A 15,977-nucleotide genomic window follows, 5' to 3' on the forward strand; every position below is an offset into this window, starting at 1 on the left:
AAAATCATTGTCATATTAATAATTCATCAGGAAATTAAAATTTAATCAACCAAAAAAAAACAAATTAAAATTATATGATCCAATTCTAATCTTCAATATCATCAATCTTTAATTCATAATCTGACATGGACTTAAAGACTAGACTTTTATCTGGTCAAAAAAATCGATTATCTTATTTACTTATAAATAAAGTATTTAAGAATCTTTTACAAAAAAAAACGTCAAAAATTAAAAAAAATAGAAGCAGAATCAGAGGTAAATTTTGAGATTTTTTTAATGTCTCTATAATATATTTTAAGAATGTGTTTTCTAGATTTTATGTGGACTGCAGATCTATTAAAATATTTTATTACACTAGATGGAAACCCTTTCCAAATATGTTCAAGCTGTAATAATAGACAATAACCGATCAAATGCAAACTTCAAAGCTAATTGTTACTGAGAAAATATTTATCTACTAACTATTATAATAGTCAATACAGATAATAATAGTCAATAATATTTCAATCAGATATGTCAGATATTTAACATATTAAACAAATTAGAAATAGATTCAGGAAAGAGTCATGTCTATGTATCATTTAATTGCCTATGTATCAAGAGCTGTGATAGTCAATATAAACTAAATTATCTCTATGCTCAGGTATTCATTTATTAGGTACTTAATTTCATGAGTATTACTTGAAAAAAACGAAAATACTGAGAAATATTCGATATATTCGAGTAATATTTAAGTAATTATACCCGAGTATCATCCGAATGCATTTGTTTTGTATAAATATCATTTTTATGAATATATATTGTGTACACATATATATTTGTGTAAATATATATGTATATACAATGTAATTGTATATGCGCATATTGCAGAAAGATTATGCCAGCAGTAATAGGACTCGACCCATAATTAGGACTCGGCCTATAATTGGAACCGTCACTTTACATGCGAAAACACAGACGGGAAGTCGATCCCTCCCTTCACAAATAGGTTCCAGAGCAACAACGAACTATAAGCAAACTAGACGAATAATAGGTCTGTTCGCGCTGCATGAAATCCCTAAATATTTTTGCACTTAAAATGAGATAGATACATATTATGCCTTAAAGAGAGAGAAAGCGAAGATGTCGAGTGCCAAAAGTGCAAGCAACGCGAACAGACCTATTATAAACGAATGAATAAAATCAAACGGTCTTTTGCAGTCCGTGCATTTCCAGGAACGCGCCTTATTAATGCGTTATGAGCAAAAATAAATATATGATATCAAGAATATTGTTTATATCTATTCGTTTAAGACCAAATAGATGTTTGTTTTCAAATCCAAAGTACAAAGTATAGATTATAGCTACGTACAGAATATTTCGCTATAATTTACGATTCATCTAAACTTACAAATCGAATCTGTTATCGAAACAATAGAGCAAGATTAACATTTTACCTTATTTTCATTATTTTTCGTCTCTTCATTGTTATTTTTCTTATTATGTATCGATTCTTGATATAACATACTACATAAAAAGCACGTGCTATTCTTTTTGAAACCATAGGCTAACAGGTTAAAAATGCTTATAATGCCTTTTCATGTTGACGATCGACGCTCATTTTTAGCGACAAAACAGATCACATAATAAAAATTGACGAATATCGTCAGTATGAAAAGACACCTTATTGCTTAAGATAAGCCATTTTTTTTATTAGTCAATAGTGAAATTCTTTCTTCCGATTGGTCAATCAATTGAAGAGTTTACAGGGTTGCCACAGAAAATAAATTTTAAAATTCCCTGACTTTTTCAGGTTTTCCAGATGAAAGTAGAAAATTTTTTCATGGATAATATAAAATATGTAAATTTTAACATTTAGACTCACGGATTGTAGGAAAGCTAGTCTATGTTATTAAAAATAACGCAAAAAAAGTTTAGTCACATAGTACAATTTTGAGTGCAAATTCAAGTCACAGCAAAAAATAAATTAGTTTTGGAAAAAAAAGAATGCAGTTATGACGAAAAAGAAGGATCAAATAAAAATACTGAATAAAATATAAATTTTAATTAAAATTTTATTAAAATCGTTTAAAGTGCACAAGTTTTGAACGTATTTGACTATAAACGTTAGATATAATATTTAAAAAATTATAACAATTATTTGAAATAGGAGCAGTTTTAGGGAGTTGTGAATAAATTTCGCGCGAAATTCTAGACTTTTTTTTACATTTTCCCCTGACTTTTCCCAGTTTCCATGACCAATTTCAATTTCCCTGACTTTTCCCGGTTTTCCAGGTACTTTTTTACATTTTCCCCTGACTTTTCCCGGTTTCCGTGACCAATTTCAATTTCCCTGACTTTTCTCGGTTTTCCAGGTCTGTGGCAACCCTGGTTTATAACGTCTCTTGAGTCGTAACCTTAAGCTTGCAACACATGATGCGATTTTTGCATGCAGGATCGATGCGAGGCGTTAGACTAGTCACTAGCAGCCTTGTTGAAAACATGTACGCTGCTAAATAGCGTACTGCATGCCACCGTGTGTATTAACATGTTTTCAATGATAAATGCAGTCCTATCAGAAAAATAGTAGAACGCTAAGCTATTAAGAGACATAATAGAACACTCAATGCTAAAAGCATTTTTCTTATGAGATTTGACTGATAGACTGCTAGATAGATAAAGAATTAGATTAGAATATACAAAGGAGATAGATAATATATAAGCCAACTCGCAAGACAAGATATACGTTGTAAAGCCATGATTAGCTAGCTGCACTTCCATCACAGCAGTATGTAGTACTGCGATCTATGGCGCGTAACGGATCCATCAGCCAAACCAGCACAAAAAAGCATCGTGTACGGTAGGCTTTAGTCTATACATACTACGTTATAGTCCTATAAAATTCCTATGTCCTAAAATTCTAGAACCTTCTCCCAATAAAATGTACCTAAGGCTTGGTTTTGCATTTGCTGGTTGACTTATGGTTACAAGCCCCTAACTAGAATAACTTTAAAGTTATCACTACAAAATCATGAGTTTAGTGATTAATCATAGCTAGAAAAATACAATTTTTACATTATCATCAAGTTAAATGAGGTTAAGTCTAACCCACAAGTTAACCAGATGATGAAAAACCGGGCCTAATACGAATATAGGTTCGCTCGTTATATTGCCAGTGAATCAAGGGCTCAGCCTTAGCAGCCGTTATGCAACTGCTGCTTCGTTTAGCCAATAAATGAACGCGAAAACACGGTTTAACAAAGGGGACCTGAGACCTGTAATTATCGGTATATATCGTTAGCAAATTAATCGTATCGGTTTAGAAGAAATACACCCGTAATTGCGTCTTCGACCTTTCGAGCGGAATAAACGGCACGATTATTAGAGATAATAACAGGCTAGAAATCAAACCAAATTTCCGCCAAGATAAAATGGACCCCGAAAAATAGTCCGATGTTATGCAAACGTGAGTTAACTCGAGAGAGCGCTTGACTCGAGTGAATTAGATTTGAGATGCAAAAATCCATCTCGACGATCCTGCTATGCGTATCATTTCTTCTTTTTTTGAATTTTTCATCTACTTTAACGTACGTTTAGCTCGCTCAATCAGACTAACAATCTTGGGCGGAAAAAGCACGATGCATTATATAGAGATATATTATGAAGCATGTATCTAATTTTGTGTATGTGCTCGCGCGCGCGCACATACTTATTCAAGGCTTTACTTTGATAATGAAAATTTGACACTGTTAAATATTAAAAGATTAAATTTAACCCATATAAACAAGATCAGTAGGGCACCGAGCCAATACAACAAAAACAAGATTTTAGAAAAACGAAGTAATATATTAAAGGAAAGTTACATTTTAAGAGATAAAAAAACACAAACGTTTCGACGCCGATCGGGTCATTTTCAATGTTGACAAATTATTAAACGTAAAAGAAATTATAAACTGAACAAATAATATTTGAAAATTCGCTGAAGTATGTACACTTTACTGTTAAGTCGTTACAAAGATTTTTTCCCCTCCTTTGCTCCTCTCTCTCTCTCTCTCTCAATGCGTAAAATGTCCATTTATAAAAGTTACCTCTCTCCACCACACTTTAAATATTACAAAAGTTATAAAATGAACAAAAAAATAATATAAAACAATTCGCTGATGTATGTACGCTTTTACTTGTTAAGTCGTTAAAAAGATTTTTTTCCATCCTTTGCTCCTCTCTCCCTCCATGTGCAAGATGTCAATTTGTAAAAGTTGCCTCTCTCAAAACCAATTTAAGAAACGAAATGTTACTGTAGTCGTGTTACCTCCGTATTGTCCAATATTATAAATATATTTATTTTTTGCGTCAATAAGTAAAATAAAGAAACGAACATCTAAAATTTAGTATGAAATACGCGTAATGGTAAGATAAACAAAATTCTGTAGAACTTGAAATTAAATCATTAAAACAAAAACTAAAAAATAAAAATTATATCTTACTTACAAATAAAGAGTAAAATAACGCAAAAGAGGATGGTAGTACATAAAAATTTTTTCACTGTTAAAAATTATGGAGCAATTTGCAGTGGTACTGTCACTGAGAATCAATTCGTTAGGAGAACTAGCAAGAACTGCTCAAGACTACGCAAAGCAATACAATAACCGAGAGGACAAATAGAAACCAAAAGGATGTAACACTGGAAGGGGAATAAGGAAAACATTTAGGAAGGGGAAAGAGACTGTATCAAGTTGGAGTACGATTCCGGCAATGATTCCGTGTCATTTTGTCTATTGATCCCATGTCTTTGTCTTTTTATGTGCACTATTTCCGAAATCAATTTTTTATTATATGACGGTTCAATGTCTAAAATCTTCACATCATCCCACTTGAAATTATGACTTTTTTCCAGACGATGACTTGAAATAACCGATGGAGATTTTGATCTCCTGTTGATATCGGAAATATGCTCATGTACTCTCGTATGCAACTGCCTCTTCGTTTGGCCAACGTAGCTCACATCACATTCATCACAAGAAATCTTGTAAACGACATTCTGATTTTTAGATGGTTCTAACTTATCTTTCCCTTTTTTTATTTAAACTTTTAAGAGTGTTAGGAATTGTGTAAGCTAATTTGCAATTAAAATTCCTTATCCTTATCCAATTCCTTAAGTTAAATTCCTTAAAAATGTTAAGCCATAAAAAACTGATCATCAAACTGATCACAGTCGAATGTGAGGAGAATAATCGACTATGATTGGTCGATTTCTTACGGTTTAAGATTTAGGCCGGTATTCATAGACGGATCTTATATTCAAGATCGTCTTGAAATGTCATGAACCAATCGGAGAACCCTATTAGCATTTTAAGATATTATTTAAAACTGTCTTAAAATAAGAACGAACTATGAATGCCGTCCCTAAAGCTTACATTTTACGCCTTAAAATCTCATTGTGAACGCCGTTTTAGGTTTCAGAACAGGTTTCAAGACAGAAACAAACAGCCAATAGGCGCGTTGGACCATAGTCATCTAATAAAAAGACTTATGGTAAGAATATATCGAATACTGCCATTCGAAGGAAATACTATTCATTGCCTTGCGAAAGACATATTCGAGTTTCCGATCTGGATCCAACCTTCGCATGTCTCTCTGTGTAACGATTTCGTATCTAATCAGATAAATAAAATATATCTCAGCTGAGGTAATATTTTTCGCAACAAGAGTTCTTCAAATCGACGATCAAATTTAATTTGTGAGATTATTATTATTTCAGTTTGACTGTGTTGCAAGTTTTTTTATACAAGTTTAATCATTATAGATCCAATTACATACGAAATACGAGCGGAATCGATTATGCAAGAAGGACTCAAAGAAAAAATATCGATATATGCACATATGTATGTCTTCTTAATAACGCGAAGCATGAATTTCCGTTAGACACGTAATATTATGCGCTTCAATCTAAAATCGGAAAACGATCGGACGATTGAGAGATCAAGTTATATTAAAAAAAAAATGAAAGCAACACACACACACACACACACACACACACACACACACACACAGGGACTTTTCTCACCATGAAATTCAGATCCAAGATTTTCTCGTATTATTCAAACACCTCAGCCAAGAGAACCTGTCCTAAGAGAACTCAAGAATGAGAATTATCTACGAGCAATGTCAATAGAACCGATATGTAGTGCATGATATGGTGTAACTACAATAATACAACGGTGTTATTGATGGGGTGTTTCTCTTCCAAGCCTTCGCCGTGAACTTATTTGAAGATCAATCCAAAGTTAATTTTTCCTTTAAGAAAACTGTCGAAGTAGAAATAGCTTCTGAATTAGCGATTAAAAATAAGCAATTCCTCAGAAACTAATCTTCAGAAAATGAAAATGTACTAAAGCTATCAGCTCTTACTCTTTATTTGACTTCAATGAGACTTCATTTTAATAAAGTTTTAATTCAAAGTTTGATTAATAAGAAAATGGCATAAATTAAAACAGTGAAAAGAATATCTCATTAATTCGCTGTGTACAGAATTAGATAAGTAGTTCAAACTCCATATTATTTAGACAAAAATGACAAAGTAAGAAAATTTTGTAATATAATAAACGCGTAATATTTAATTTCGTAATGCAAGAGAACCTTTGACAATTTAAAAAACGAAATTCGTGAATAAACAACGAATTTCTTATAAAAATATATTAACAATAAAATTTCATCCTTGCATTGGTTTTGATCTATCTTCAGAAGAAATTTCAATCAAAACGTAATTATCGGATTATATACGTTGAAAATTAAGCAAAAAATTAATGAAATAACAAAAATATCCTTAAATACTAAAATTCTATCATTAAAAAATTTGTAACTGCCAAGTTATATAACCGAAAATAAAAGCCTGCGACAGACTTAAAATAAATGTTTGTCAAAAATATGTGAATTAATGAATAATATCTTCAAGATTAATGTCATAATTTTTATGAAATAAAAAGCATGAAATATATAAAACTTTAACTCAATATATTACAAATTTTGTGCGCGCGCGCGCGTATGTACAGGGTGACCTCGAATGTTTTAACCAAGTTTATGCAGGATGCCATAATTATGTAGGATACATAAGCGTTAATAACAACACTGCAAAAATATTAATATTCTAGCAACAACCAGTTCAAGCATCCTACATAATTATTTTAATGATTCAAACAAAATTATTTTTGGATCTGTATCTAGCTGTTTTCCGTGTATGGATGTGGTTGTAAACGAAGATTCACTATATAAGATATTTCAAATAAATCAAATAAAATATTTCGTAATGTAAAGAAAGGATTGGCTAGCAGAGTGTCGAGTGAAGCTCATTAAGAACGAGTTTTTTAAATGTTTTACGAAATTCTCATTAAGCTAATGACGATGTAATATCACTTTCAAAAATACCATCGTTCTTTCTTTCGTTTAGATCGATATATGTCATCTATAAAACAAGGCGACCTTTATAAGAGAGATTTTGCTCGCTCCACAAATCTCTCAATAATCTTAAGTGCTTTCCCAAATATTTTATCATGCTTGCATGGATACGTCCTCGCGATTCGAAAACAACGCCGATCAACATTTAATATCTGCCGATCGATTTTCCGAGGAAAAATGATGACGGAAGAGGAGATTCTCTCCGATCGTCTTCTATATGAATTACGTAATATCATCTATCTATCTGAATTACATAAAATGACATCATGTCTTTTCGACGCGTACGAGGAGATAAAATTCGTACACGTGGGACACATTACAAAGAACTATGAAAATAATATCGTTAATCTAAAAAATTTTATTACGCATCTCCAAGTAAGAGAGACTTCACAAGTGTCCTTTGACGATCATAAAAATGGCCATTTTGATTTAACATCGAACAGTTAACTTTAATTTTATGAACCGAGGGAACGATAAAGGTATATATAATTTCGCGAATGAAATGTGAATGTTTTTAAATAACCTTTTGTGCCACAGAGAGCGATTTAACATCAGAATTTAAATCTCTTTCCACACGTGTCATTAAAGTAAAACAAAATTTATATCATTACAATTTTTTTACATTTGTAATCGCTTTAAAAAAAAAATTAACTTTCTATCTTATCTAAAGAATTAAAATAATAGGATACGAAAAACAATAATTTCTTATATATTATTCCACTAATAATCACAATATCACTATCGTAAAATTCTACGGTATCTATATAACATCTATCTTGTTTTGAGTATTTGTTTAAGTAATCTATGTAATTCTATGACTTCAGATCTCTTAATCTTGTCACTCAAACTGATATGGTGTCATACTTCCGAGGAAGAAAAGACGATACTAACGAAATATCGACGGTACGCTACCCAATAACACAGTTATCAATCATATTTGTAAGGAAGGCGAGAGAAATCTGTCTTCTTACCTGATCGACGGTTTTCTGAAGGATCTGGCATTTGTCAGTCTTGCCAGAGCTCATGTCCGTGGCGGAAATCAGCTCGGCAAGCTCATCGATATACAAGTTCTCTTGGGTCCGTCGTCTTTTTTCGTTAAGGCACTTGTTACTGTAAACAATCGAAACGCAATTAAAGCGCTATTTTAGAAGGAATGCTTATATTCAGCTCTAAAAGACGAATCCAAAATGACAAAAGTACTGGCAATTATTGAAATTATGTATGTTGTAAGTAATTAAGTTAATAGGTTAGTTAAATATATATTACATTTCATTAAATACTAATTAGTTATTTAAATGTTATTTGAAAAATTGCATTTCATTATGCTTAAAAATGTTAGAACATTTATTTTCCAAGATATATAATTAATATAAAAAAATATTCAGAGCTCAAGACAACAATACAGTTTTATTTTTAATATTTATGCATAAATATAAGTGTAAAAAAATTGTCTAAACATTCGTTTTCAAAAACTAGATAAAGAATAAAAGTGCCATTGACAGATTATCTCTTTGTTATTATTTTTAAATGTGATTTCTCCAAGTTATATCTTCCTATTAATATTTTGTTTAAGTAGAAGTCATTAGATTTATTAATTATAGTAAAGCGTAAACCTCAGAATAAAACGCTATTATTTCTATGACTAAAGTTTCCCCCGGTTTTATCGTTTCAAAGAACATTCTCGTTCGTCTTATGATAAGAAAAGTATAAAGTTCTTCTATATAATCGACTCATAAATTTGTTCTGACATAGTTCGTCATACTCGCATTTTACACTTTTGCAATTAATAACAGATTCCGGATTCCAAGTTGCTCCTCACAAAAAATTTCAATTGTGATTGTTGTAATTTTTTAAATTCATGTCCCAATATTTAAACATCAAATTAAAATTCGATAAATATTCGAATTTAAATCACTCTAAAAAAATTTAATTAGCTGTAACTCACGTTTGACTTGAGAAGGCCCAAATAAGTCAAAGAATCTATTATTAAAATTACAGATCTGAAATTTCTGTACATGCTGGACGTGTAACAAAACATCGCGAAGCATTAATAAAAATCTTACGAAGGAATTTCGAAACTATATAAAAAAGAAAATTTTTATCTTCTTTTTTAAATGCTGAACCAATTCTTTTTGTCCCATTGGAACGTTTGATTGACCTTGCGTGACGTCACATCGGTCCAGCAGACTCTCGCTTTACTATAATGCCGCTCTGCAATTTTAATACTGTCTTGCCAGTTGCTATCCAGCCACGTACTCGCGCGGCAAAATCATAGGATTAAAATCCAAAGTAAAAGCGATATAACTTTAGCGTTTACTTTCCTTCCCACGTTACAAATACAAAAAACTTATTATATTAATGTTATGGATATTCTATAATATAAAAAAAATATTTTTTTTTATATATAAGAAACTTTAAACCTCTTTGAGAAAGACTCAGAATTTCATCAATAATGAAATTCTAAGAATGAAGTATTAATTTTACACAGATAATTTTCTATAACTTTTTCTTTAGATTGTTTCTATTAGTAATTTATCATCTGGAAAAACGATTTTTCCTAACATTGTTATTCTTACTTCGAATTCTAACATCGAAGTCAACTTCTATAGTGAAACGAGATTTAAATACATCAAATTTAATAACTTTTTTATATGTGATAAAATCGTCTCAAAAATCAATTTGAGATTTAATTTGAGATATACTATTTTATGTAAATTTCATTCTTTTTCTATCGGTTAATTAATTTTTATGAATGCAAAGAAGTGCAAATAATCACCAATGTTTGGTTATTGATGCTAACATGAAATTAAACAATAGCCCATTAATAATTACTAATATATTACACAATTGTTATCGGAACAATGACTACATTTTCCATATTATATGTAAACACACAAAGATGAAATTTATACAATTTAATAAAATTTTATTCATGCACGACATTAACCAAACATTACTTTAACATTAAAGCCTGTTCAATCAGCGAATGCTCAAAAACTTCGGTATTTGTGTATGTTATTAATAATTCGATCAAAACGATAAGCTCTTTAGCAAAATGGATGGCAACGGATTACGGCGTGTACGCATCGCCAAGCCTTTAAATCATGGTTTCCAAACTTTAAAATCATATGTATGTTCTATTTTGTTTGTGGACATCTAGTCCTTAATAAAAATTCATTAAGAAACTAACTCAAAGTTAATTAATTTAAATCCAAAGTTGTCACGTTTTCCTTGCGTTTCATCCAAAAAATTTAATTTTAAACCTTTCAAAGCAGTTTTCCCTTACTATTCTTACCTTATTTCCCTCATTCTTCCTCTCCACTTTTATATTATTTTGTAATATTACTACATAAATTATTAGCAATGTAATAAAAAATATTTTGCTAAATAATATTTTATTGAAATTAAATTAAACTAGATTTTCGTAATTTTTTTTTAACGATAAAAATTTTTGATGATATTTATTAATTTTTCGAATATAAACAATATTACGCGTAAAAGAAAACAAAATTATTGATGCTGATATTCATTTTTTGATCCTTTTTTCCATTAATCGAAATTAAATTATTTATTTTTAAATTAATTAAAATAACCGCTTATAAAGTTCAAATTTTGATTGTTTCGATGCTTTTGTTATTTCATTATAACACAACTACGTCGCAATTATTATAATATTAAAATTATTAATTACGCAACAAAATCATTACGTAATAATAAAAAAAGGAATCGTGTAACAATCGAATAATGGAAAAATACAATAAGGAAAAGAACTTAATTCTGTATATTTTTTTCATACGTTTAATATAATCATTTGTTTCTGTCTATAATATTTTTGAAGAAATGTATTAAACGATGCTTTGTAACATGTAATTATTTTTATTCACTGATAGTCACATTTGATACCGAATATGCGATGTGAAACGCGGGTATTCATTCATTGTACCGTTCAGATTGCAGATCCGAACTTGTACCGCAAGAAGAAATAAAAAACAGGAGATTGATACTCACAGCTGCGACTGAGGCTTCGCATCTGATTTCTTTCTTTTCTTGGTAATGCCGCTGGTAATCGCACTCATTTTGACCCACAACGGGTCTTGCAATTCACACGGGCCAGGCCTGCAACAAAAGCGCGATCACAATTAGACAAAAAAGTACATCAGAAGACATACGAATCTTACATAAAAGTAACAAGTCCTTAAATGTATCAGGATCTCGATATTATCGAAATAAAATTCTAGAAATATTTCTGCTGTCTTTATTTGTATCAAGCAACTTGTCAATTAAAGAATTGTGTAAATAGCTTGAATTTCACTAAAAATACTTGTAAGAAAATAATTCCAAAGTAAATGAGAGTCTCGTTTCAAAAAAATTCAATAAGTATCGCCTTTCATATATCGATAACATCGTAACATCAATAATCGTAATCGTAATGACCTCGCAGCTGCAATTACCATTATCAAGTAATCATTGTCAAAACAAGAAAAAAAAAATATTAATTTCAAATATCATAATACTCGTAGTTCGTACCCCCTATCGTTTGCCGGAGATGTGTCTCGGCAAATTTTCTGTCGCCGTCGCGAAGATGGCTCGTCTTCAAATAATCGAGCTCGCGCTTTAACTAATTTGCTGCACGTGGACGAAAGCCGCGCGTGCGATTCTTCAACTCCCCCGCGCCCTTACCCCCTTCAATTCTATTGCCTCATCCGCTCTGTGCGTGTACGTATGTACACTGTCTCTTCACTGCGTATAATATGTCGCCACTGACATTCCTTCTACTTACGTCGTATTTTCGTAGCTCGTTTATTACCACGAAATCGATGGAAACCCAATACAGAGATACGTGTGTAGTCTGTTTTCTGTTCCTGCACTAGACTGCACTAGAACTCTCTTTCTCGCTTTCGATTTGTTATATAAATATCAGACATATACCTATCTCACTTTAAGTTCCAGAAATGTCAAACAAAACACTAGTTCAGCCACAGAAAACAGACCTATGATCCTCAGTAAACTTGGAATTGGTAATAAGCTCTTTACGAAATTGGCGAAATGGCTTTGCATTAATGAAAGGAAATCGATTCGACATTCACACGGTCGGCAAAGCATTGTCGAAAAATTTAATTGTTGAACTTTTCGAAGACAATACAATTTTTTTCGCTCGGTTGAACGCTGCGTTTCTTAAAGGTCTAAAAAAAAATTCTTACACGAAAAGAATAATTTTGCTGAAGTATCTAAAAATTTAGATACAGATTTCAAAATAATTGTGTTGGAAATATGTGTGTTTGAATCATCAAGCAAACATTATGTGAAACTCTAAAACTAATTACTAGAATATTAAAACTTCCAACAGCATTACACTCATTATGTTTGAGCGTCTACATAATAATTTTGACAGAGAGTCCAACAAATTAAATTATTTTCAAATTTATATTTAACTTTTTAGATTCTCCAGCAAAATCATTCTTTTTGTGTAAAAAATACATTTCAACTGACTTAATATTTATATCTACCGCTTTCAACTGACATCTAACGCTACAAATGGCCTGATGGAGATCGAAATGTTTCGTTTCATGTATTTAGAATATTTGTTATATAAATTTTAACATCAAACATCCAGCATGGTACGTAATCCATTATTGTTTCGATTTGATACTTCAATCTTTCGATTATCGCAGACATTTTAGAGCCATTAAGTTAACGCTACGTTTCATACGATAGTACGATGTATAAAATGATAACTAATGTAACAGACCCTCGGAGAAAGATAGAGAAATGAAATAAATGATTAAAGTCTCGCGGGACGTCTAAAGCACATTTTAATTCACTCGATATTAAGCTTCGGCTTAATATCGAGCTTAACGGTTCTTCAAGCGGCGCCTTCTGGACCTTCGCGTTATCCGAACCCTCTTTCGCGCGAGGCGGCTTCACACAATTATTCTCTCTTCCTTTATCGAAATTGAATTTACCGAGGCCGCTATAAATACGCAGGGCTCACAAGAGCGACTCGAAATAATGCCTTGAAGTACTCCCGGCAAAGTAATGCGGCGTGCGATTCCTTGAGATCATCTCTTTTTTTTTTCACACTCGTTGCGACCGCGCCGCAGTTTATCATCGCGCAAGCGCGCGCGCGCGCGAGCCTCCCTTCGCCCTTTGTGCATGCCTTTTCGGTTCGTTTCCCCCGAATCAATAAAATTCCTTTATGGCGACACACGCCGGGGCAGCGTTATAATAAACCGGGGAATCGGCTGCTAACAAAGTGCCTAAAGATAATAGATAATCGCGCAATAATGAATAGGTATTATACGGCGATGTACAGGGTGTCCCGAAATTATCGGTCCTATCTTATCAAATCTCTATTCGTAATTCGTGTTTAGTTGTCAGATTCGTGTTTCCGATTTCATTTTCATCAAACAGAGATTGTGCATGTTAGACGAAAAATTAATAATATTTTATACACAAATACTAACTCCATTGTAACTGTCTGCTAGATAAACAGGTACTAGAAGAAAAATGACTATTCCCTTAGTAACTTGCATTGAATGATGGCTTTAGCAAAAACTTTGAAAAGGTCGTCATTCAATGCAAGTTAATTTTCGGTATTGAATATATGTTGACAATGCAAAATCGTATCTCAAACTTTTGTGTCACAATCATGTAAGGATATGATATTATCTAAATTGTGTACGCGTCTTTTTAAAACTCTTTAAAATTCTCCGCATTGGACTTAACACTAAAGAAAATTATTTTTTATCGCCTACACTGAGAAAAGTGTTCTAATTAAATCAAAAAGGCCTGATAAAAATGGCAGAATTTCTGATTATTTGATAGAAATTTTGTTTCATCTCACCAAAATAACATTCTTAATCAGAATATTTTTCTCAGTATTATCTGTACATCGAAACATACATATATCTTAGAACACCTCGGCAAGCAAATCAATTAAACATTATATCTCGTATCAAAACTCTTGAGATAATAACTATGTAGTTATACGCACAAAATTACTTATTTACTCGCTTATGTAATTGAACGGGAGATACGCAGACTTCAGGTAAATTTTATGACACAAAAAAATCGCAATTGTATAGTTTTTAGAAATTACAAATTAATTTTTATTTATGATTAACGAGCAATAACGGAACGATTGACTACGTTCGGCAGGATGGATACAACCGCTTTGATAAATGCATTACGTTCGCGACTGACTCTCTCGTAATCGTTAATTTATCGGTATGTCGATAACGCAATTAACGAGTTGTAAAATGTATGGGTAACTGCATTGTAAATTAGACACGTTGCATCACTTTTCTGGTTTAGCTCGCGCTTGCGCGCGCTCTTTTTTTTTTGACCACATATGAATCCCGCTAACAATGAAACCATTCTTTCTAAATACACTTTTTTCGTACGCTTTTTTTTACCCTCTCTTCCGTTTCTTTCTCTTTCCGTCTTTCTTTAAAGAATGAATATATGTCTGTATGCTTGTTTCATTTTAAGCAGAGAAGATAAAGACAAACGCGTATAGCATTATACGGGCTAAATATACTTCATGTCTTTCTTTGTGCTCTCTTTCTTTCATATAAATTACACATTGTATTGTAAAAATACAGTCGAAGAATTATTTGTAAAATTTTTATATTTGATCGAAAAATTAGTAAGATTTCAACTAGGTTTATTTTTTTATGTAAATGTAAATAGATCAGCCGTTCCAAAAAAGTAATATAAATTGAAAATTTTTGTCAGAGATAAGAATGACTTTGCTTATATTAAAAAACAGAATTTCTACATCTTGTTTTCTCGAATTTGTTATTATGGCGCCGGCGTCTAATGTATACAACATAATAACGTGAAATCATGCAACATTGAGAGGATTTATTTTTCTTTAATGCATCTCATATTACTCTTTCAGAATGATCGTCGTTCTTTACAAAACTTCAAATACAAATGTCATACAATATTTAAATATTAAAAAATAACAAAAGAAATAATATCAAACCATAAAGAAGAATGAATATTTAAAAAACTACAATGAAGTAATGGAAGAAAAATATGTAATTCCTGGAGAGCAGTTTGTAGCATCGACAGAAGATGCGTAATATTTGTATCAAGAATACATATAAATATTAATGTTGAATTACATTATCGGCCAAATACCTGCGAGATTATTCCTCTGCAAGACCGGTGACGGTTAAATACGAAAAATACGGTAAAAGTAACTTAAATCAGGCGGTTCTTACGTTATTTTAATCGGTTTCGAATTTTGGCATGACACGGCAAAAAAATATCGAACGAAGAATCGTAAATCCGCGCATAAAATACTGCGATTTAAATCTCGTTAATCGGTAAGCACGACCGATACGACCGATTCGTCTCTATACGATTAAGACAGCACGTATTGCAATCGCATATTTGCGGATGTTATTTTAGTGAATTTTTGGTATCGCAATACGCCTTTCCCTCAATTATGTAGAATATTGCATAATATTACTTTTGATGGCTTCCTCGAGTGACTTATAATTCTGATAACAAAATTATTAAAAAATCACATTTTT

General features: G+C 31.6%; 1 protein-coding gene across 6 annotated transcripts in view; it reads right to left on the reverse strand.

Annotated features, from left to right (window-relative positions):
* LOC108764600 (nuclear receptor coactivator 3) overlaps positions 1–15,977 on the reverse strand; it is a 151,306-nt gene that overhangs the window by 40,639 nt on the left and 94,690 nt on the right. For all 6 annotated transcript variants that reach the window (XM_018512911.1, XM_018512915.1, XM_018512914.1 and 3 more), the window contains 2 exons: positions 11,440–11,547; positions 8,403–8,541 (listed from right to left, as the gene is read on the reverse strand). In XM_018512911.1, coding sequence (XP_018368413.1) covers positions 8,403–8,541; positions 11,440–11,547 — 247 coding nt within the window. The remainder of the gene's footprint in view (positions 1–8,402; positions 8,542–11,439; positions 11,548–15,977) is intronic.

Source organism: Trachymyrmex cornetzi, unplaced genomic scaffold, assembly GCF_001594075.2.
Source record: "Trachymyrmex cornetzi isolate Tcor2-1 unplaced genomic scaffold, Tcor1.1 scaffold44, whole genome shotgun sequence".
In the NCBI taxonomy this organism is placed as follows: domain Eukaryota; kingdom Metazoa; phylum Arthropoda; class Insecta; order Hymenoptera; family Formicidae; genus Trachymyrmex; species Trachymyrmex cornetzi.